General features: G+C 54.4%; 11 protein-coding genes across 11 annotated transcripts; 4 read left to right on the top strand and 7 right to left on the bottom strand.

Annotated features, from left to right (window-relative positions):
* Positions 1-287: 287 nt before the first annotated feature.
* On the bottom strand, positions 288-1319 carry A1O7_08362 (uncharacterized protein; the record flags this gene model as incomplete). The annotated part of the gene is made up of 1 exon (XM_007762355.1): positions 288-1319. The coding sequence occupies one exon, from the start codon at positions 1317-1319 to the stop codon at positions 288-290; it is 1032 nt and encodes a 343-aa protein (XP_007760545.1).
* Positions 1320-1713: 394 nt separating this feature from the next.
* On the top strand, positions 1714-2414 carry A1O7_08361 (uncharacterized protein; the record flags this gene model as incomplete). The annotated part of the gene is made up of 2 exons (XM_007762354.1): positions 1714-2355; positions 2379-2414. The coding sequence occupies 2 exons, from the start codon at positions 1714-1716 to the stop codon at positions 2412-2414; spliced, it is 678 nt and encodes a 225-aa protein (XP_007760544.1).
* Positions 2415-2601: 187 nt separating this feature from the next.
* Positions 2602-4065, bottom strand: A1O7_08360 (uncharacterized protein; the record flags this gene model as incomplete). Its single annotated transcript, XM_007762353.1, has 1 exon — positions 2602-4065. The coding sequence occupies one exon, from the start codon at positions 4063-4065 to the stop codon at positions 2602-2604; it is 1464 nt and encodes a 487-aa protein (XP_007760543.1).
* Positions 4066-4961: 896 nt separating this feature from the next.
* A1O7_08359 (uncharacterized protein) lies at positions 4962-6590 on the bottom strand (the record flags this gene model as incomplete). The annotated part of the gene is made up of 3 exons (XM_007762352.1): positions 4962-5454; positions 5518-5986; positions 6041-6590. The coding sequence occupies 3 exons, from the start codon at positions 6588-6590 to the stop codon at positions 4962-4964; spliced, it is 1512 nt and encodes a 503-aa protein (XP_007760542.1).
* A 2912-nt stretch (positions 6591-9502) lies between these two features.
* A1O7_08358 (uncharacterized protein) lies at positions 9503-10573 on the top strand (the record flags this gene model as incomplete). Its single annotated transcript, XM_007762351.1, has 2 exons — positions 9503-9763; positions 9818-10573. The coding sequence occupies 2 exons, from the start codon at positions 9503-9505 to the stop codon at positions 10571-10573; spliced, it is 1017 nt and encodes a 338-aa protein (XP_007760541.1).
* Positions 10574-11670: 1097 nt separating this feature from the next.
* Positions 11671-13335, bottom strand: A1O7_08357 (uncharacterized protein; the record flags this gene model as incomplete). Its single annotated transcript, XM_007762350.1, has 1 exon — positions 11671-13335. The coding sequence occupies one exon, from the start codon at positions 13333-13335 to the stop codon at positions 11671-11673; it is 1665 nt and encodes a 554-aa protein (XP_007760540.1).
* Positions 13336-13899: 564 nt separating this feature from the next.
* A1O7_08356 (uncharacterized protein) lies at positions 13900-14283 on the top strand. The gene has a single exon (XM_007762349.1). The coding sequence runs from the start codon at positions 13975-13977 to the stop codon at positions 14158-14160; it is 186 nt and encodes a 61-aa protein (XP_007760539.1). The 5' UTR covers positions 13900-13974; the 3' UTR covers positions 14161-14283.
* A 130-nt stretch (positions 14284-14413) lies between these two features.
* Positions 14414-15823, bottom strand: A1O7_08355 (uncharacterized protein; the record flags this gene model as incomplete). The annotated part of the gene is made up of 1 exon (XM_007762348.1): positions 14414-15823. One exon carries the CDS (start codon positions 15821-15823, stop codon positions 14414-14416), a length of 1410 nt encoding a protein of 469 aa, XP_007760538.1.
* Positions 15824-16548: 725 nt separating this feature from the next.
* Positions 16549-16892, top strand: A1O7_08354 (uncharacterized protein; the record flags this gene model as incomplete). Its single annotated transcript, XM_007762347.1, has 1 exon — positions 16549-16892. A coding segment is annotated over one exon (343 nt), but the record flags the coding sequence as incomplete, so codon positions are not given.
* Positions 16893-17403: 511 nt separating this feature from the next.
* Positions 17404-19187, bottom strand: A1O7_08353 (uncharacterized protein; the record flags this gene model as incomplete). Its single annotated transcript, XM_007762346.1, has 2 exons — positions 17404-17674; positions 17740-19187. The coding sequence occupies 2 exons, from the start codon at positions 19185-19187 to the stop codon at positions 17404-17406; spliced, it is 1719 nt and encodes a 572-aa protein (XP_007760536.1).
* A 275-nt stretch (positions 19188-19462) lies between these two features.
* Positions 19463-20081, bottom strand: A1O7_08352 (uncharacterized protein; the record flags this gene model as incomplete). The annotated part of the gene is made up of 2 exons (XM_007762345.1): positions 19463-19774; positions 19887-20081. The coding sequence occupies 2 exons, from the start codon at positions 20079-20081 to the stop codon at positions 19463-19465; spliced, it is 507 nt and encodes a 168-aa protein (XP_007760535.1).
* Positions 20082-20228: the final 147 nt, after the last annotated feature.

The raw sequence follows: 20228 nt of genomic DNA, 5'->3' as shown, positions 1-20228 counted from the left end.
CACACAGCAAGGTTCTCTCCGTTTATGTAGACTTAGCACCTCGACCCGCGACTGTGCATTGCACGTGAACATCTCCTGGCTCTTTGTGAGGCGCTGGGTGGGATATAGAGGCGATTTCCCTTCGACGCGCTGATTGGGTAGGGCGTCGTGTAGGAGGGGAATTTGTCTTCCAGCAGTCGTGGATCTGTTATTTAACGTCCGGAAGGCTGTCTCCTCCTGGTTGGTGCGCCACCATTTTCTGAGCAAACTTCCGCTGGCCAGTGGCTGGATTATCGAATACCAACCATCTATGGCATCTTGGTGTCACTCAACAAGCCGCTACCCTCGCACACTGTTCTCCTGCCCTCGTGGAATTGGTGCTTCAAGTCGCCGTACCACTCAATCTGGCTTTCATCACTAGGACGCTGGTCGGAGAACAACATATATGCAGAATCTCTTTCCAGAGTATCGGCACTTTCCCCGCCCTCGTCAGCCTCTGTGACCCGATGATTTGCTGAGACAATAAGCTTTCTCGTTGGACCCCTCGGACTCTGCAGACCTCGAGACGTTCTGAGGAGAACCTCAGGATCGTCTCCGGACGAAGGGTTCAACGGTGTCCATGACTGTCTTGTGTCTAGAGACGCGAGCGTACTATCCAGAGTCTGGATGTCGAGACCCATCCCCGGTGAACGCAAGTACAGTGCCTGATCGTAGTCCCACCTTCCCCACTGAAGCTCCCCAAGGAGTAAGGCCCGAGTATTCCATGCATCGCGTATCTGCACCGGCCGATACACGACATCATATAGCTCTTGGACATCTCGCATGAAGCTCAGTACGGAGGTGAACAACGGCGACGGATCCGACTCCCACGTCGACGGGTAGAGGAGGACGATCGACGGCTCCTGTGGCAATCGACTTGCTGATCGTTGTTGCTTGGCGAAGAGAAGTGCCGAACATAGATGCAATGGTTCCTCAAGGGCGAATATGTACGCCAGTCGTTGAGGCGGCGAGTCCTTCCTCGGCTTCTGCTCCCCAGTCGACGCAACCACAGGTACTTGTACAGAGTCTGCCCATGGGCCCCGGCTTCCACCAATGACGGACTCCGCATCCCGCTCAGGGGGCTCTAATGCAACTCCAACGGTCTCATTCTCAGGCTCTCGGAATTGAGGCGGTAAAGTTGGCACGGGTTGTGGCTCGGGTGGTCGTCGGATGGCTTCCTGGATCGAGCGGACTGATTGTTGTTGTAGCACGTATCCGGATAGAAACAGCAGGAATGTGAATAAGCAAACAACTCCTCCCGAAATTAAGGCGGATACGGTGGACGAAGTCAGAAGCACCATGATGGTGAGAGTGGTACCTGCTCTCCCGTTCTGCTGGTCAAAGACCAGATCAGGTCCTATGAGCTCTCCTCGTATGCAGCGATGATTCCTGAGGGCACTTCCTTAATTGTTTTCGGCCTTGGCTTGGTGATACCAGATGACCGACTTGGAGGTACTCTTCAACAGACCCAGGGATGCGGTTCGTATCTGCAAGATGCCGTGCCGTCCCCTTGGTTTGCTGAGTTTCGGGTGTTGACAGCCTCGTCACCCAGGACAACCAGCCTTGCCATGACGTCGCTGGCCACGGAGTATCTTCGGCTTAGACGCGGACCAAGCACGAGGCTGCGATAGAATTGTTTCAATCACGACTCAATTCCGATCAATCACTCACTTTGCCTTAACGAAATTACTCAAAATGTCACATCGCGCGGATGCCTCTAACACGCTCGATAACCGCGGGTACAGCGGGCCCCTCATCAGGGGCCAAAACCCGGCCCTCCTTCTCGAGACTGCCATGCGCGACCGCATAACAGACTCTTTGTACTGGAAAGAACAATGCTTCGGCCTCAACGCAGCGACGCTCTGCGACCGAGCAGTCGAACTCACATACATCGGCGGCACATACGGCGTTGCCATGAAACCTACGCCCTTCATCTGCCTGGCATTCAAACTCCTCACGCTGGTTCCTGACCGGGAGATCGTTCTGGAGTATCTGAAGAACGGGGGTGAAGAGTGGAAATACCTACGCGCGCTGGCCGCTTTCTACGTGCGCCTCACATTCAATGCGGCTGACGTATACAAGACTCTGGAACCACTCCTTGAGGACTCGCGGAAGTTGAGACAAAGGAGAAAAGAGGAATACGTCCTGATTCACATGGACGAGTTTGTGGATAATCTGCTCACTAAGGACAGAGTTTGCGGGACAACCTTGTGGAAACTACCAGCTAGACAGGTGCTAGAGGATCTAGACCAGCTGGAAGAAAGGGTCAGTCCGCTGCAGGCTGAGTTGGATGCTATGGACGAGGAGAATGGTGATCCAGATGACTTGATGGAAGATGTGAGGACGGATGAGTCTGCTAGCGAGAATGGGAACAGCCCCAGGTCGCTAAGGAGTAGCAGGAGTAGCAGGAGTAGCAGGAGTAGAAGCGGGAGTCGGAGTCGGAGTCGGAGTCGGAGCTGAAGGCGAAGTCGAACCCGGAGCCGTGGAAGGAGCAGATCATACAGCGATTGAGCGGAGCGGTTGACAGAAAGAATTGCTATCTCCAATATCTTTCACTGAAACCTGATGGACGGAGCTATGGTCTCAAACAACCTCATATTCATCGTCGCTGGGAGAAGTGTCCTTTGGCAGTGGTGCTCCGGCAGCTGCAGGCTCGACCACTTCAGCCTTGCTGCCGGACTCCGGACTCGCAGATTTCACATCGGCCGCATCGTCTTCGGCTTTCGACACGGCAACGTCCCCTTCCACATCAGCGATGCTGTGTCCTGCAGTTCCTGCCCCAAATGGCGCGATCATTGATGCCTGAGCCTTCATCAAGTCAAGCAACGACGTGCTGTCGTCGTGCCTATCCCACGTTGGATGCTCGATGCGGATTGGCTCTGGCAGTGGAATATCTTGCCGAGGGGTCTGTCCCTCAGTTTCCGTTTCTGCAAGATCTTGCTTGCCGGTATCCCTGTCACTGCCATCGCCTGCCGCTGGGTTATCATGATGTGCTGGAGGTTGACTGTCGCGTGTCTGGGGCTCTTCGGTCGTCTGTCCAGTGTGGTGACCTTCCTCCGCACCTCCACCGAACTCGGTCAATTCAGGCTCCTGAGCCGGCGAACCAACATGTATCTGCGGAGGACTATCCGTGGTCGCCAGTCTCGGAGCATCCGATCCGACAGAGCCGTCGTCATCATCTTCACTCTTCAATGAGTGCTCAGATGCATTATCCGCATCAGCAGTAACGCCAACTTGCTGGTCGGAAACAAAGTCATGGTCTTCCCGGCTTATCAACTCGCGTTCCCGCCAGAGTTCCTTCCTAATGACCTGCCTCCATTCTGTCGCGTCACACGGCGCATCTAACAACTGCGGCATGCTCGGTCCCCCAATGTCGGTGTTCACTACGTTCAACAATGTGATGGAGAATCCAGGAACAGAGACTTCGTCGACCTCCGCTTGAACATACCCTGGCTTCGGCATTGGAAGGCCATGGCCCCCATAAACCCTCACAGGCAAAATATTCCACTTGCTGCGCAATTCCGTAGTCACAATATCCACAACATAGTTCAACATGTCCCGTCTTTCAGCGTCCAGGTGCCCTGCCTTATCTCCATCCAAGTTCACCAGCACCACCGGCTCATTCGAGTTCACATGCACGGCGCTGTCCCGCATGACGTCTCTATCGAGTAGTCCCCCAAGCAGAGTTTCCACCGCCAAGCGACGGATGTCCCACGCAGACGGAGTACCTTCAGAAGTCGCGCAAGTGACACGCGCAATCTCATTGCGCACCTGCGCAGAATGGACGGTCTTCACATTACTCGTCACGAGGCTCCCGACTTTGGCGATGTCCTCGTCGGTGTAGATCCCATGCGCATCCCAGCGCCGTAGTGCGTCGATGATCTTGCAGACCAGAAGCATGCCCGCGCCGGCGGTGAAATCTTCGTACGGATAGGTTGAAGTCGGGGATCCAGACCCAGAGTCTTTAGATCGGAAATGCACCATGTCCGAGACTTTGAGGCCGTAGTGCGCGGGTAGGTCGAGCAGGGAAACGCCATCTGAGGCCATATTGCGCGTTGAGTATTCGCTACGGCTACTGAACGTGTGAAAATTGATTGTTGTTTGATTATGGTTGTCGCACCGCCCGTCCGACGAAATAATTAGTTGGGTCGAAGAACTGACGGGGATGTAGATCAGGGTCGTCGTCCGGGGGTTGGATTCCCCCCTCGATTCCCATGATTATCACATGCAATCTGCAGCAATCTACAATCTACAATCCCGCAAGCAGCGCAGTCGAGCATCGAGTGACGTTTGTCGTCCAACATCGGCGTCGAAGCTGCAGGTGATGTCGGTGATGACGCGGATCCCCGCTGCGAGATTGGGTGAGGCTTGTTCTTCCTATGGATCCCTTGCTAGATAGCAACGGTAGGTGCCTGGTGGCTGGCTGGCTATCGAAGACAGGACCCCGCGTTCCGTTGGTGCCTATGTATGTACGTATACGTATACCTACATTGGGTACGAGGTACCTCACATACATATATGTATACGGGGGAAATAAATTCTGTAATTAGCCGTGTATCTACGACCTTTGAGTCAATGGCCACATTCGACAATGTCGGGATCTTCCTGTCTATAGCCTGGATGCAACTGCCCGTTTCATCGATCGCATCACACCGTACTGTGATCTTCGGGTGGGAAAGGACAAGATAATGCAGAGTACCACGCTGTGGTCGCTCACTCAGAGGGAATGCGAGATTCGGCAAGGTCACGGGGTTTGCTGGCCGTCCCCGTCCAAGGAGACAAACCCACGTAGCTGGCTGTGAATTGGAATGTCAATGCGAATGTGATGCTGAATCTAGCATGGTCAAATGCTATGCATGCATGTATGCGTCTGATAAAGCCATTCCCTGACCACCCGAACGGCCGTGGGTTGCCGCTTCTGATTTCACTCGACCAAACCTTACTTACTCTGGCGGCGCAAACCCCTGCTGTCTCACCCACTTCTCCTTCCAGCCCGGGAACCAGGGACTCTCGTCCAAAGTATGGCATTGCCAATCCTTCTCGACGACACCCTTTGCGACCTGCTCGCGCGCATACTCCTCCAAGGCCGGGATGACGACGTGCTCCACGTGCCAGGTATTCTTATACTTCATGAGATTCTCTTTGCCTTCCTTGAGGACCTTCAGCGCGAGACTCGGAAGGTACGGCTCGTCGCGAAACTCGGTGACGGGCGTGAAGAGGGCTTTGAAGTTGAACACGATACCGCCTGAAAGCGGAAGCCGGCGGAGCGTTTGCCAGTCCACACGCAGGTGGATGCGCGAGACGTCGAGGTCGGGCGACTGGAAGTCGCGGAACTTTTCGTGCGGGTCGCCTGGGGGCATGTAGAGAGGTTGGTCGACCTCCAGGCCCCAGGACCCGCGCTGGATGGGTTTCGAGGCGGGCATTTTGGTGAAGAAGCTGTAGGAGAGAGCAAAGTTAGCGTGACCACACACTCCGTAACGAAGGACTCGCATAACGTACCGATCCATGCTGAATTGCATCTTCTCCTTATAGTCTGGGATCGGGGCATGGATCTCGTGCAATTGCAGGCCGATCTTGGAGCCGACGTTCCAGCCTAGAGCCGAGCAGATCATCCCGGCGCGGAAATGGTAGTACCCAGTTTCCGGGTTGCGCAGCATGATGGCAAAGTCCTCGGGGATATTGTCCAACAGGACGGGTAACGGGTGCTTGGCCGAGACGTCTTGCTTTGTGCCGAGGATCTTGTTCTCAAACGTCTTCTTGTCGGCGTGGAGCGTAAAGTACTGAGGGTAGCGGGCGCAGAGAAATTGTAGAGCTGTCTCCATCAATTCTTTGCATGCCAGCTCCGAGCCGGGAAGCCATTGAAGAACTGCTTCGCCGTGTTCGGCGTACAACTTTTTGCGTTGGTTGATCCGCGAGACGTAGGTGCTTTCCAACTCGAGCCACCAGTCGGGCTCGAGCTTGGTCAGTGCTGTCGAGGGTCCATTAGTAGAAGCAGATTGTAGTGCACATCACTGGTACTCACACATGGTCTGGTGGTAAGCCCAACGAAATGGCCGGTATGGCCGTGGCAAGGCCTTGGTGATGTCATGTTGAGGATAGGCTTGTGGAAGCGTTATACCGCTCAGGGCGGAGTAGTTGGGGAAATCTCCTAACGCGCGGATCTCCTTAACTTTGTAGCCAGTATAGATGTACTTGTCGGGGTCAGCCTTGCGGAAGTCGTCTTCAAATCCGAGGACCGAGTTAGTCCACTTCTTTTCATCGAACGTCGAAGTCTCTAAGGCCTTGCGTCGCTCTTCGGGTAACTCGGCAGCTGCTTCTGGGAGGTTCTCTCGGGTCAGAGGCGGGAAGGTGCTAACATATTCGGATGACTTGGGTTGCGAGTTGGCAGGGACCTTTTCTGGCGAGAGTGACCGAGGAGGAGTATCCGCACTGGATGATCGGCGGCCTCGGAGTATCAATCTGCGGAAGACGACTTCCTTTTGACGTTGACTGAGACTCAGATATGTGATGATGGTGACACATACAGCGAGCCCTGCATACAGGAGGGTCCGCTCATCGACGAACGAGGCCATCTCTGAGAACTCAGGGTGGAAACGTGTTGTTGCGTCGGGATCTTGCGAGGTTATGTACAGCGACGGGCGAACTCAGCACGGTCTCATACAGACCTTCACTGTCCCAGTGTGAAGTTGTGACACTGTTTCTCAACAGTGAGTGTCACAACTGACAAAAGCCGCTGACGTATGTCAGCAGAAGAACATGAAACCGGGGGCAGCCAGTCGACAGTCAATGTAAGGCACAGCAAGGCGGCTGATGGTATAAATATGATTGCGGAGCTCGACGATCTCCCGAACAGGACAAAATGCCAGGAGGAACAGGGACAATCGATCAAGTCACGCCACCCAGACGCTAGGACATGTCTGGGATAGTGGTGAGACAGGTCCTGGTTGTCTAACAAGGTCGCAGAGAGCGGACGAGATTGATAAGTGAATGGAGTTTCGGCGCACAGGAAGTCGAGGGGACATGATGATGTTTGTTCGAGGGAGAAGTGGGCTCAAAAGGGTGTAGAGCAAGCAGGGTCCATCTTTAGAAGGAACTGTGAAAGCCACAGCTTATTGGAGGGTCGGAGAAGGAAAAGCTCTTGGTAGACACCGTCGAGAAAAGCTCTTCCGTCCGGCCATTCAAACCGAGACAGTACAGCTGGACTTGTAGCGACCGAGACTGTTGTCGAGGGGTGATCGCAGCGGTTCGTGACAGGGCCCTCGGGCAAGCTGCTTGATTCTATGCAGCATGCCAGATGCACGTAGCAGGATTAGCCGGCAAATCGGCCAGTGGAGAGACTATCCAATGTGCCTGACTGGAGGTCGATCGAGCTCTTGTGCAGATAGACAGGCAGAGCAAGTCGCCGTCGTCGAAACGCGAAGTGGCTGCGGTTGGCTGCACGGACCGTCTTGCCCGAATAGGTCTAGCCCTCGGCCAATACCAAGATAACGAATCAATTCGCGGGGCTGTTTCTGATTGGCGGGCGTCCACCCCGCCGCGCTGTGATTTCGCCATCTTGGATTGTTCCTCTTTCGGGCAAATCTATCCCGGGTTTGAGCTTGTTGGCCTCGAGGTAGCTACCTGGCAACATCCCAGGTCAAGCGAGCCTGTGAGCATGGACGCTCTCAGGTGCGACATGTTTGCAGTGTGCACGAGACACAATCTTTCTCCAGGACGGTGTACCCATGTTCCTGTGCAGCGATTACTCCCGTCTGTGTGGCCTGGTCGAGTTCTCGAAGCAACGGGCGTGCCATAAATTGTACACCCGGTACTACACCAGCTATGCTTGTTGTCCAATTATAGAGGCACATCACACGTGGCTACCACTCCCCGGGTACTCGCCGATTTGTTTCTGGCCTGCTGATCGTGGGACGTCGGCTCTGAAAGGGCTGTGTGGGATGATGCTTGAGAAACGAACTGGTTGTCAGAGTGACAGAAGGACTCTCCGCATATGTTGCATAGCGATTCCAGTGGCTCCCGTAGCAAATCATATGGTTCCATGGCTTTATAAGCGCTTTGGTCGAGGTCATTCGGTACGGCTGCTCGGGTCAAGTAGCTCCCATCCAGCCTTGCAGGGCAAAGCTTGTTTCAAAACCACCATGTCCATAATATCGTCGACGCTAAATAGCATCTGGCACATTTCAACTAGCGGTCACAGCTCTCTGGCGCTGGGATAATGCTTCAGGATTGGTGGATTCAGGTCATACCGTCATGTGGCCTAGGGCTCAGTGCAATATCGTAGTAGCCGAGAAACGCAACTCCAGGGTCCCTTACTTCAGTAAGTGTGACAATGAGCCCTACGCCCTCATTACGGCTGAGGCTATCCTGTTACCATGCTACGGTTGCGCGCTCTCCAGGTCCATGAAGGATTGCTCGACAGCACGAGTTGTGGTTTCATTGATGCCAACAATAGATAAATTGTCCAGGGCAGCACCCACCTTGCACAGCTTCTTGCCAGAGAGAGATCACAGGTGGGAGGAGGCTGGGCTTGACATGATCAAAAGGAAATTTCTGTCGTGCTTGCAGGCATGAGGTCCGGCAGCACAGTGGTCTCTTCTGCATCATTGTCCTCGATTCGTGTTTGTGGTCCGCGGGTGGACAATATGTCCGCAAGTCTGTTCCATTGCGTTATGACTGTCCACAGCCGCATGCGGCTTGGACTCACAGCTGAGCTGTGGAAGTAGCAGGGATCAATGGTGAGCAAATCCAGAGCCATGTCGCTAGATGAAGCATTTGTTGCGGTGAAGAGGTAGTTGCACGGTTCTGCTGCTGCGGCTCCCAAAATACCTCAGATTGAAGTGCCGGGCGCAACCCGCGAGGTAAAGGCAAATAGGCGACCTCGTGCCCCGTAACGCACTGCGGACGTAGGTGGGCAGAGCTAATCAACCATGCCACGTTAATCAAAAGTCCAAGTTGTGCGGTAAGAGTTATCGCGAGCCGACTACTCCCGGAGCCTCGTGCTCGTTAGCCAAGGTGGTCGGCTGAAAGGTAGCTTGTCAAGGCGAGCATTTGATTATGAATGGCAGAGGAGACCGCACAATCCGTCAGATGTGCGTGGAGCGTCATGGGAAGTCCCCGCAATCAGGATAGAACGCTGATCAGTGCGAAACTAGAAACAATCGACTGCAGCAGCAGCACCGCCGTGGAAGGACAAGAAGAGTGATGCTGGCTTGATTGCACGAACGGTACGTGTAGCAGTCAGAAAGAAGAGAGGCAGAGTCTAGAGAATAAGGATGAATGAATTGCCTTTCTGCTCCACCGTATGTGATCTCGACCACAACCACTTCGACGTAATTAGAATCGAAATTGACCTCAACGCCTTGTTTTAATGTATCCCTCTTCACCATCCCAATGCCCCTGCGTCTATGCATTGAGGAGACAAAGTGAGCACAATGGCTCCGCCATCCGCGAACCCGAACACGAACCCCGAACTACGTGACCTACGATGGCCACGTTCGTCCCGCGCCAGATGTATCCGCACCTGGGTTCCATTCCTAGATCCTACTACCTAGGCCATCATGCCGCCGGGCTGTCGAAAATGAAATCCATGGTGTCGCAGATCGACCTCGTCATCGAGTGCCGTGACTATCGCACACCCATTGTGTCCCGCAATCCCATGTTCGAAGCGAATCTGGGCGAGCGTCCACGGTTGATCGTCTACACCAAGCAGGACCTGGGGAGCAATCTCACGAACGAGGACAAGCAGGTAGTTGCGCGGAGCGAGAGATCTAGTGAGAACCAATGCTGACGGATGGTGCAGAGAGAGCAGATCATCCAGAAATGGGACGCCCCCTCGATATCTTTCTTCACGGACATCAAGGCTCGCGCCACGATCAGCAAAGTCCTCGACTTCGCCCGCGCCCACGCCAACGCATCAACCTCTCTATTCGGCACTCGCCTCATGGTCGTGGGGATGCCTAACGTGGGCAAGTCGTCTCTTCTCAACGCGCTCCGCAACGTCAGCTTGGGGAAGAAGAAAGCTGCGCGGACGGGCGATCAGCCTGGGGTGACGAGGAAGATCGGGAGCGACGTGAAGATCATAGAGGCCGAGGATGGTCGGGAGGCCGTCTACGTGCTCGACACCCCCGGCGTGTTTGTGCCCTATGTCCCGGATGCGGAGAGTATGCTCAAGCTGGCCCTGTGCGGGAGTGTCAAGGATACCATCATCCCGCCGACAACCATTGCGGATTATCTTCTGTACCACCTCAATCTTCGGGACCCAAAACTGTATAATATGTTCTGGGAGCCTAGTAACGATATCTTCGCTGTGCTGGAGGGTCTCGCACGGAAGCAGGGCCGCTTGAAGAAGGGCGGACTCCCGGACTTTGAATCCTCGGCTCTGCAATTTGTTCAACGGTGGAGGAGCGGCCAGATGGGCCGATTCATCTTGGACGACGTGACGGAGGATGCCCTGGCCGAAAGGACTCAACAGCTGGAGTTGCTGGGTGGGAGCATGAACCAGGCCCGCAAGGCAGCCAAGCAACTTCGAAAGGAGGCATACGTGGCCGAAGGATGAGCTTTGAATCGCGTGACGGAGTGTGCAGGAATCCAAAGGCAGAAGATCATCTACTTACAAGTACGACGACGAACACCGCTATCAGTTAATGAGCCCTCCTCGACCCCTTCTGGCCAACAAAGTGAAGTTTACCCTCCCTACAGCCTCGTATACCAGGCTGACAAGTAAGTGCCGAAGCACACAAAATCAAGAACTCTACTACAACCTTTTCTCAGCAGCAGATTGTAATGAATTTCAATTCGACGATAGGGCTCAAGGTCAAAAACTCAATCACAACCTCCACTCGAACGAAGATCATGGTGAATTTCATGTTACCGAGTACGATATGGCTATACCCAGTGGTGGCCAACGCTGCCGGTCTGGTCTACTCTCCATCTCATGGGTTGGTGTTCTTCGTTCTTCAATCGGAAGGCGAAGAGAAAGACCACGCTGATTCGACTTGTCAAGTTTGCATGCAACCGTTGTGTGTATGTTGTTGCTGAGCCTGTGCCTTATATTGTCCACCACTTATGACCTCTTCTATCGTTTGATGAAGAGGAGTAGGAGGATGAGGACCGCGTCCAATCATTTCGGCTTTTCGTTTCGGAGTGCCCAGGCGGCGGGAGTTGAGCTGCCTCCCAGGACTTTTGACTTTCGTGTCACACAATATCGTCTCGTCTCGGACTCGCCCCTGCCGCGCCTGTGTGGTTTAACTTGGAGCCCGAGAGGATGATTGTGATAGGGATTGAGAAGGTAGAAGCTATGAAGACGAATACAGTGTCGAAGGGGGGAAAGGATCAAGGAATGAGGGACGTGGTTGTGGTTGTGAGTGTGAAGTTAGGGATAGGTATGATTCTGCCGGACCTGGTTGACGCTTGTCAACCGGGGACGCACAAGGCAACGGAGTTGGCATTACTGTCAGCCACGGTAGATGGGCGTGGGTGTAGGCGTCAGCGCAGGCACCTGGACTCAGACGGTGGAGATGATATGCTGAAGACAGCATAGGCACAAGCACAAGCGATCATGGTACTTGTAGTTTTGGGGGGACACTAGGTATTTATCTTCTATCTCGACAATTGTGCTGATTCTCGCTTCACACACACACTAGAGCATCGTCATCATTGTACATCCTTCACCAAATCCTCGGGTAAAGTCCATATCCTGACGGCGCCTTCGTCGCCTGTAGACACGATCATCTCCTCGCCGTCAAAGCGTCGGTCTTTGTCCCTCCTCTCAGCCCAACAGACGTGGTTGATTTCGTACTCATCGTGCGCTGCTTCCATCAGCGCTACGATTTCCCATGTCGACTTACGCAGCTTATAGGGCTCGCTTTCCTCAGCCGTGTAATTCTCGGGGGTCGGAGGATCTGCAGCCGTGCCGTTCATAACGACATCCTCTCCTTCCGGCCCGGGTGCCGCAACCTCTCTGTACACGGCAATCGTCCCGTCGCCTCCGCAACTGACTATCAGGCCTGTACGTCTGGACCAATCTACCGCGTAGACGCTCCGCACGTGAGCTTGCGGGAGAATCGCGTCCTCGACCCAGTTTTCCATCGCGCTCATGGGCCGTATCACCGAGGGTATCCTGCTCGACGCAAATCCCATGGGCGCAGCAGCGTTGGTAGCTGCACCTGCTTGCCTTTGTTGCCGTCGTTTCTCCTTCTCAGCTGCACTCATTTGCTTCCGCCATACGCGGACGGTCAAGTCATCGGAGCAGGAAACGATGCGCGGCTGCCAATCCTCTTCAAAGGCCCGAATCGCGGTATGCTCCTCTTCGGCTGTTGCGCCGTGGGAATTATCGAGGACCGAGTAGTTGATGTAGCCCTCCCATTTCAAATCCCAGACCGTGCCTGTATGCGAAGCTATCACTGCCACACAGATCCAGTCACCTTCTTCTTCCACGTCGCGCCATAGACGGATCGTGTCGTCATAGGACCCGGACGCGAGGATGGGGCGAACACCCACGATCTCGTCTTCTTCATCCTCATCCTCTGCGCTGCCGTGTTGCAGTGATGAAGAAAGACCATTAACTTGCGCTTCAGCCCCATTACCCATCTCCAGATCTCCGTCTCCCTGTCCTCGCGCGACGCCGCTCCTCCGTTTCTGGACTTTCCTCCTCTTTGCGCCCGTGCACCACCCGACACATTTGACATCGCCCGTATGCTCGCTCAACACGGCAATGGTCTCCCACTCCTCGGGCTCCACCTCCTCCCAGATCCATACGCTCTTGTCTCGCGAACTCGTGGCCAGAATATTCGCAGGGTAATGCGGCGGGCTGAAATCAATGGATTTGATCTCGCTGTCCGGACCTGTAAGCAGGGTGCTGAAGTGCCATTCTTCCATGTCGTCGTTCATGTCCGTCTCAAAGGCATCCTCTGATGTTGAGGCGTGCGAGTCGCCTGTTTCACCACCGTCGAGTCCGAGCCCCAGTTGCGCGCGCCGCCGCTCGTCATTCCACACCCATATGCCGACATTGGCGTCGAAGCTGCCCGTTCCTAGCACGACGGGCTTCCTTCTGGCATTCTTTTTGGGACGGCCGAAATCTTTCCACGCCACGGTCCGCACGCTGCGCTTGTGTCCGCCAGATATTGTGGACACGAGGGAGAAATCCCTCAGCGAGTAGATGTTTACGCTTTTATCGGCCGAGGCGGTTGCCAGTAGCGGGGTAGAGGGGTCCGGGTGCGGGAGGGACTGCCATGAGCGCGAAGAGCCGCTGCCAGGGTGGTGCAGCGTGTGAAGGAGGGTGAGGGAGCTTGGTGACGGGGTGGTTGAGTGATCCGCCATGGCGGGTGTGGTACTCGAAGAAGCGGTGGGTTAAATGAGCTACATATGAAGCGCGTGATGCGCGACAAAAGGGATGCGCCGGCTAGGTACAGAAATCCCTATGACAAGACACTAGGGCTTCGACAGTAGAGATATGGTCGTGGCTCAATAACATCCAAAGTCTGAAGCACAAGCAGTGCTCGGGAAAAGTTCATATGCACCATTTTCGGACTGTCAAATTGTAGCCAGGAAACCCGCCTCCGGTTGAGGGGCCCCTGCCCCTTCCGGCCCCGCGCCGCCGCTTTTGACATGACGATAAGAACGCCACGTCGTCTCCCGTCGGTGGTTCCAAGCTCTTATACCCTTCTCTGTCACCTCCGATGCCTCGACGCGCATCTCCTATTTGATCAATCAACATCACATGGAAAGGGCACGTTCCACCTCAACATAAAGCACCACGATGGACAGTTTTGATGGGTGTCTATGTGGCATCGCGTGGTTGCAAAACATGGAAGACTTCCTGAAAGCCCTTGGAAAGTATGGCGTCTCTCTAGACTCTGGATTTGTCCAGGAACAGGCGGCGGCTACGAGTCATGGGAGTACCTTCCGTCCCCCCTCAGTGGACTTGGAAGCATTGGTACTCTTCTCAACCAGAGTGCTATGACGCCAATACTGGATGTTGATCTACTCCCTGGTGAGGCGGAGTGGCAGAGGGCGTACGTTCTGCTGGGATTCGTGATTCACGGTCATCATCACGGCTACCATAAGAATATCATTCCCTTGGCAAGGTCAGAGCCCTGTCTGAAGATATGTGACCACTCTGGAGTCGAGCCAGTTCTCGGCTAGAGTGGCTTGTGCCTATATAACTGGGGCAAAGGTGGTCAGAGAGACGTGCTTGTGGACTTTCAAGTTCGGGTCACGTATATAGGTCCACTAGATGAGGCGGGCTTCCTGTCCATTGAGCTAGCGCACCACCCAAATTGGTTGCGCCACGTTGCGATATTGACCCAGCGCGCCACTGGACGGCTGTTGGAGTATCAATCCGGCAGTGTTGATGGCCGCTCTGACCGGATAACTCGCCAGTGTCGATCAGGGGCACCTACCTACCAGGTTCTGAACTTCTATACCGGCACTCTTCGTTATAGTGACCCTCATGACGGCACCGAAGGCACCATGCTTCGTTCTGCCCGTGGGCAAATGCACATCGTTTGCTGGAGTGACCGTAGGCGCGGGTGCACTTCTTGGTCTTCCACAGCTGGAAATTCAGGTTTGGATTGTCCCGAAACAGGTTCCGCTCCTCATCACTATGGCGGTAACCACACTCGCCTCTTTTCTTGCAGCGAACGCGGTCAGGACATGGCTGAGTTCGGCGCAGGCCGCGACGATGGTCTCTTCCTAGGTCGGATCGAGCCGCAACTTGCCAGCCATCGTTGTCGTCGGGGTCATTGAGACCTTGCATCTCTTCGCTTTCTCTGCGTCCACTCTCAGGATCTGTGGTACTAGACGGCTTGACTTCGCGTTCGACATGTTTGTCTTCTTCTTTCGCTGTGACATCAGTGGAGTTTTGGTCATTATCATCCGTCAACGGCGCATACATATTGCTGGTTTCGACCATGGCCGGGAGGTCCTCACGGAAACGACTTGAGTATTCGGGCCATGCCAGCACGGTCAAAACTCCCTTAAACAGCTCTCGTGCCTTGTGGATTACAGCCTCGATGTTCTTTACCTTCGGAAACTCCACAAATACCTCCGTCTCCGCTTTCGACAGAGTCGTGTAGAACAAGCGCCCCAACTGGATGAGCTGCTCGTGGACGAAAGATTCGAGGTGATCCCCGCCTAGGTCCGCAAACTCGCAAAGCACAATCGTCTGGCTCGGATCGATCTTACCGGCCTTGCTCCGTCGGGTAGAGCGGAAATTGGTGAAGGAAATCTTGTCGAAAATCCAGTCCAGATAGAATACCGAAAGCAGACCGTCCTCGGAATTCAGCTTTAGGTACTCCGTCGAGATCCCGGACTTCCAGGCCCAGACCTCCACCCGGATGTCAGACTCCAGCACTCTCTTGATTGGCGGCAGCAGGTCGCGGTCTCCAGTGATGGCGACGAATATCGTGTTGGCTTTCTGCTGTTTGAACTTCACATCGTACTCGGCCCTAACGCTGAGATCGGTGGCTGCATGGCTCAGATCCGTCGCCATGGAGTTGTCCACCTCCTTCTCTTTCCCGCGCGCGCGATCATAGATCTTGGTCTTGAACTTGTACTTCTCAAACGCGTTCCACACTGAATCATTAGGTGGTGGGCGCGAGCCATAGAGAAACGAAGCTCCTTGACTGCGGTCTTTGCGGAGCATGTCGATCAATTTCCCGACGTCAATCCTGAGGCGCGGGTCGCTGTCGCTGTCTGTCAGTTTGGGCATCCGGCTGTTGCCCGAGGCGGCGAATTTCTGGGCCTCGATCCATATGTTGGAGTCATCCACGAAGAAATAGCAAGTCTCGGCAGGTTCGGTGCCCATCATGGATGATGTCTTTTGATCTCGCAGCAGCTTATTGGGATATATGCTGATTCTTCAATGTGCCACCAGCACCCACCGGGCAATTGAAGTGGCCTTGCATCTCCCCGCGATTGCTCCCCTCGGTTGACCTGCCTTTCGCATTAAAGCATGACCAGGTGGTCGACCCTGGCCGAAGGGGAAAACCGTCCAGCACGTAGTACTTACAGTACACATCAGGCTGAGAGCGTTCATGGGTCAATGGCGGGGTTCGCGTGCGCTCGGTGAAGCAGCTTGGTGGTTTCCTGCTTCACCGTTTTTGATCCACCGTATTCCGTTCACAGTACTTGAAGCCAAAACCTGCTGTCCCTGAGCTCCTCTAGCCGCCACAATCTTCTTCGACGCTCTCCACCCAATTATCGTGTCAAGGTACGAGGTAGGACAAGAAAGGAGGACTGCGCAGATCAGAACCCGGAAGTACGAGTAGCAGGAAGTCTTCTCCCGCAAGTTCTGCTACGCTTACCACACGCCATAATTACCCCAGCTGGCCTCGCTGCCCAGAGGCAATGCTATCTTAATCCGACACGGGCTCTGAGGAGGCCTCTCGTTACGCTTGATGAAGATTTCTCACGAATAATCAAGAAACAAAGAAAGCCAGCTCTCTTCAATTCAGGAGCTCATTTACCGGTTATGCACGATGGTTCGGCAGACACTGAGCACACCAGACACACTCCTTGAAAGAGATATGAACACCGCCGAATGATCCATATTACGTCGCACCAGATCAACTTCCAGCTTCCCTTCCTGCTACGCAGGAGATTCGACCAGCCGGCACTACATAGCACCAGCGCTCCACACAGACAGCCAAGGCTATTGGTAGGTGCGCACTTGGTTGTTGAATACGGTTCAGGGACCAAGATCCGTCAAGGAAACAATCTAGATTTTCTACATCAGCATCAACATCTGTCGTTCGTCGCCGTGCTACGGCTGTGGGCTATGTACGATGAAGGTGAGTGCGTGTTTATCGTCATAGAGCACTTCAAAGGGGAATACTCCCCAAGACATCTGGCCCTCGTTGCAAGCCTCCCACAAAAGGGGCCACAACGAAATTACTTCGAGATATAATACTTGACTACGGGCGTTGAAGCCCCCCGGAACCGTTGTTCTGTGGTAGCCTACCGTAGACCGGGGTCTGATCCTTTACTTCCTGATCAATTCGGTGGAGTCGACGGTCTCAACCAGACCGTGCTGAACGCTCCAGTGCCCGGACAGGACGAGTGGGACCATGATGTTCACGCTCACTTCGACTGACAACTTCCCAGCTCGACGAGGCACAAAGAACGTGTCCGACAGGACCACTGCTGTCCCCTGTCCCTACTTCCAGTACGGCTCGACAAGAGACCCAGTACTTGGCCAAAGTGGAGACCTGGTGAGCGACGCAACCTGCTTCTCATGGAATCTGAACCTTTCATTACCGTCAATCACCCACACGAATGTGCTCAGAGCCTGTATGAGCCGGTGACTTTGTTGTCCCAATCTTCGAGCAACGACTTTGAGCATGCCCGCTGTGGTGCTTGCTAGCTCTAGATGACAGGCCCCGAAGTTTAATTGTCCTTGCCGAGCAGAGTATTCCACCACGATCCGAGCCTTACCGATTTGTCTGGCTTTTCTTTCTTCACGCCGTTGTTCTGCCACCATCGAGCTGAAAAGAAACCAACCATCATACCAACCAAATGGTCGAGATAGTCGGACCTTCCCAAGCGTCCTACCACCCCAAAGACCTGGCCGGCGGCAATGAGGAAGAAAATTGCACCACCACTGAAAGACAGCGTCTCTGTGTACTTGTCTGGTACAAAGAAAAGAGAGAACCGATCACTATAGGTTATCATGTCAGTATCAGATTATCCTTGTGGTCAGGCCCTGGGGAGGAGCATTCTTACTTCGTGTGGAGAGCAAGGTAGGCGGACATGACGCCGTAGACGCAACCACTCGCACCCAATACGGATGTCGCCATGTTGCCCTGAATGACGTGGCGCGCGAAACTCGCAAACCCTCCTATCAGGCCTGAGGCGAAGTATATGGCCAGGAAATTGCCCCGGCCAATCTCTTCGTGGAGAGGAAGCCCGAATATGGCCAAAGCCAGCATGTTCATGCTCAAGTGCCATAGCTTTTGATGGCTGAATAGAGTGCCCAGATTGCTGAGAGCATAAGGATACGCCGGAACGAATAGGAAGTACTTGTTTAGCATCGACCAGTAAGGAGGCAATTTCCATAGCACCCAGACTGCGGTGTTGAGCGCGACCAGGGCGCCGACGGTAGCAGAGGATAGAGACACGTCTGGAAAGAACCGGTCCGACTGTTTTGGTCGGGTCCACGCCTGGGCGAAGAAATAGCAACCGACGCAGAGAGCTGCGGCCAGCAAGAATGATGGGAACACGCGTTGAAACGTGGACATATGAGCGATCTCGGGCGAATCGAGAGCCAACTTCGACTGTGCTCGATTGCGGGCCCGGAGCACCCATCGTTCAAAGCTGTTGGGCGGTCTCAGCTCTTTGGCCGTCTCTAAGCCCTGTTCTGGACGCTGGGCGACGGCTCTGGTCCGTTCCTCGTGCAACTCTTGAGCCTTTGCCATTTCTGCGTCAATCTGTGCCTGTAGTTCCTCCTCTTCCCTGGCCCTTTTGGCGTCGTTCTCTGCTCGAATCCTGTCGAGCTCGCTCTTGCCGTAGGGATCGTGCTCCTTGTCACTGAGCTCGGCCTGGTAATAACCACTCTGAGGACCATAGTAAGCTTCATCCTGGGGTGCCGACTGTGTTTTATAGAGCCCGAGGTCTTGGCCCCGCTGCATCAATACCGATGGATGATCCTTTTCGCGAGGATCCTCTTCCCGCTCAATGCGGTACAGGATGGCTTCATCTTCGTCGATCGGATACGCCTGTCTCAGGTATTGGAGCCCTTCCTCGACTGCTTGAGGGTATTCTTCCAACTGCGCCTCGACGTCTTTCGGCAGTGGCAGATCGAGGGTCCCATCGGTGCGACGGCCATGTAGGACGCGGAGTATTCGATTCGCGAGTTGCGTAGGAGGAGCATCACGCCCAAATATGGCTAGTATCTGGTCATCGCTCAAGTCTTTGTCCTGGAATCTCAATCCCTGTTCCGGCTTCTTGTCAGATCCATATGGCTTGAGTTTGCGAGCGACTGCAGACTGGCTGAACCGGCAGGGTGTAAGCTGGGAAAAAGGACGGTGCCCTGTGGCAAGAGGCTGTTTCTTGTGGAAGGGGAACAGGTCGAGGAGCCGTGGCTGCGAGGCGGATAACGGGAACCGTCGACATGTTGTAGCTTGTAAGCAATTTCTTGCTATGCGCAGGGCTACCGTTTCAACATTGTTCATTGCCTTCACGCCCGAAGGCTACACCGCTCCCAGTGCTGGAAACCGCTTCGGACTCAGCAGCGCTGCTACGATGAACTTGAATGCAATTGTTGGCGTCAGATGGCCTGAGAGGGAATTGGTGCTGAGGACCAACTCAACTCCACCGCTGATCAGGTGATGGCGCGTTTGACACGCCGACACGCTCAGCAGCAGCATCTTCAATTAAATATCTGCGCCCTCTGAGTGCCACCAGAGGCGTCTGCAATTGGCAGTCTTTACAGTATCGCCATGTTAACTCAATTCACTAGCCTATACACCTGGTATTCAACGGCACTGCCCTGCTCATCAACGACCCAGTGTCCCTGTCCAACCCACACCGATTCCTCCATCCACTTCAACCGTTCGTCGCTCCTCTCAATGAGCGGTGAAATGAACCATTCCTGCTCTCCATACTCTGTGGATTTGGCATCTGATGCACCGGAAAGGACTTTGCCCCCCGCCTCGTTGACTTTAATTATGCCCTGGTATTGGACAAAGATGGCCGCTCCGGTAGATGAGCGCGCTCCGACTCGGACATTAAGATGCGCGGTGTTGGTGGAGGGGTTCATCTGAGATACTGATGTTAACCTCCACCCAACAAGCAGTCAGAAAGAGAGGCTTGTCTAGCACATCCCCAGGTGCAACTATTCTCCACCAGAAGCAGCAACCGACTCTACATACCAGAACACCATCCGAGGACGCCGGACTGATCTCTGCCTCAAGCCCTTCCGCTGGACCCACGCCCCTGATGTAACCCCCTGTGACCGGAATGAAGCTCCTCTGCGGCCCGTTGAGGACGTTTTTTATATGAAGGATGTCGTCGCCCACCGCGATGTATCCTCGCACGGTCATGCAACGCTCCAGTTTAGGGGCCATTTCCGATGCTGTTCACTATACTCAATGAGGAGAGCTGCCGCTGAGAAACACATCAGCATTGCAGGATGTCGGTTACGAATGCTTCTCTGCCCGTTTATTTATGGCCCTCAGGCCCACTCCGACCAGCACCTTGCATGTTCACGACAC

This window comes from Cladophialophora yegresii, assembly GCF_000585515.1.
Source record: "Cladophialophora yegresii CBS 114405 chromosome Unknown aczIN-supercont1.6, whole genome shotgun sequence".
Classification (NCBI taxonomy): domain Eukaryota; kingdom Fungi; phylum Ascomycota; class Eurotiomycetes; order Chaetothyriales; family Herpotrichiellaceae; genus Cladophialophora; species Cladophialophora yegresii.
Note: the sequence above shows the minus strand (reverse complement) of the source record. Positions and strands in the feature narration are given on the sequence as shown.

What these genes read in the sequence shown, in the direction of transcription:
- A1O7_08356 (XM_007762349.1), top strand. Translation starts at nt 13,975, where the DNA reads ATGACGCCAATACTGGATGTTGATCTACTCCCTGGTGAGGCGGAGTGG.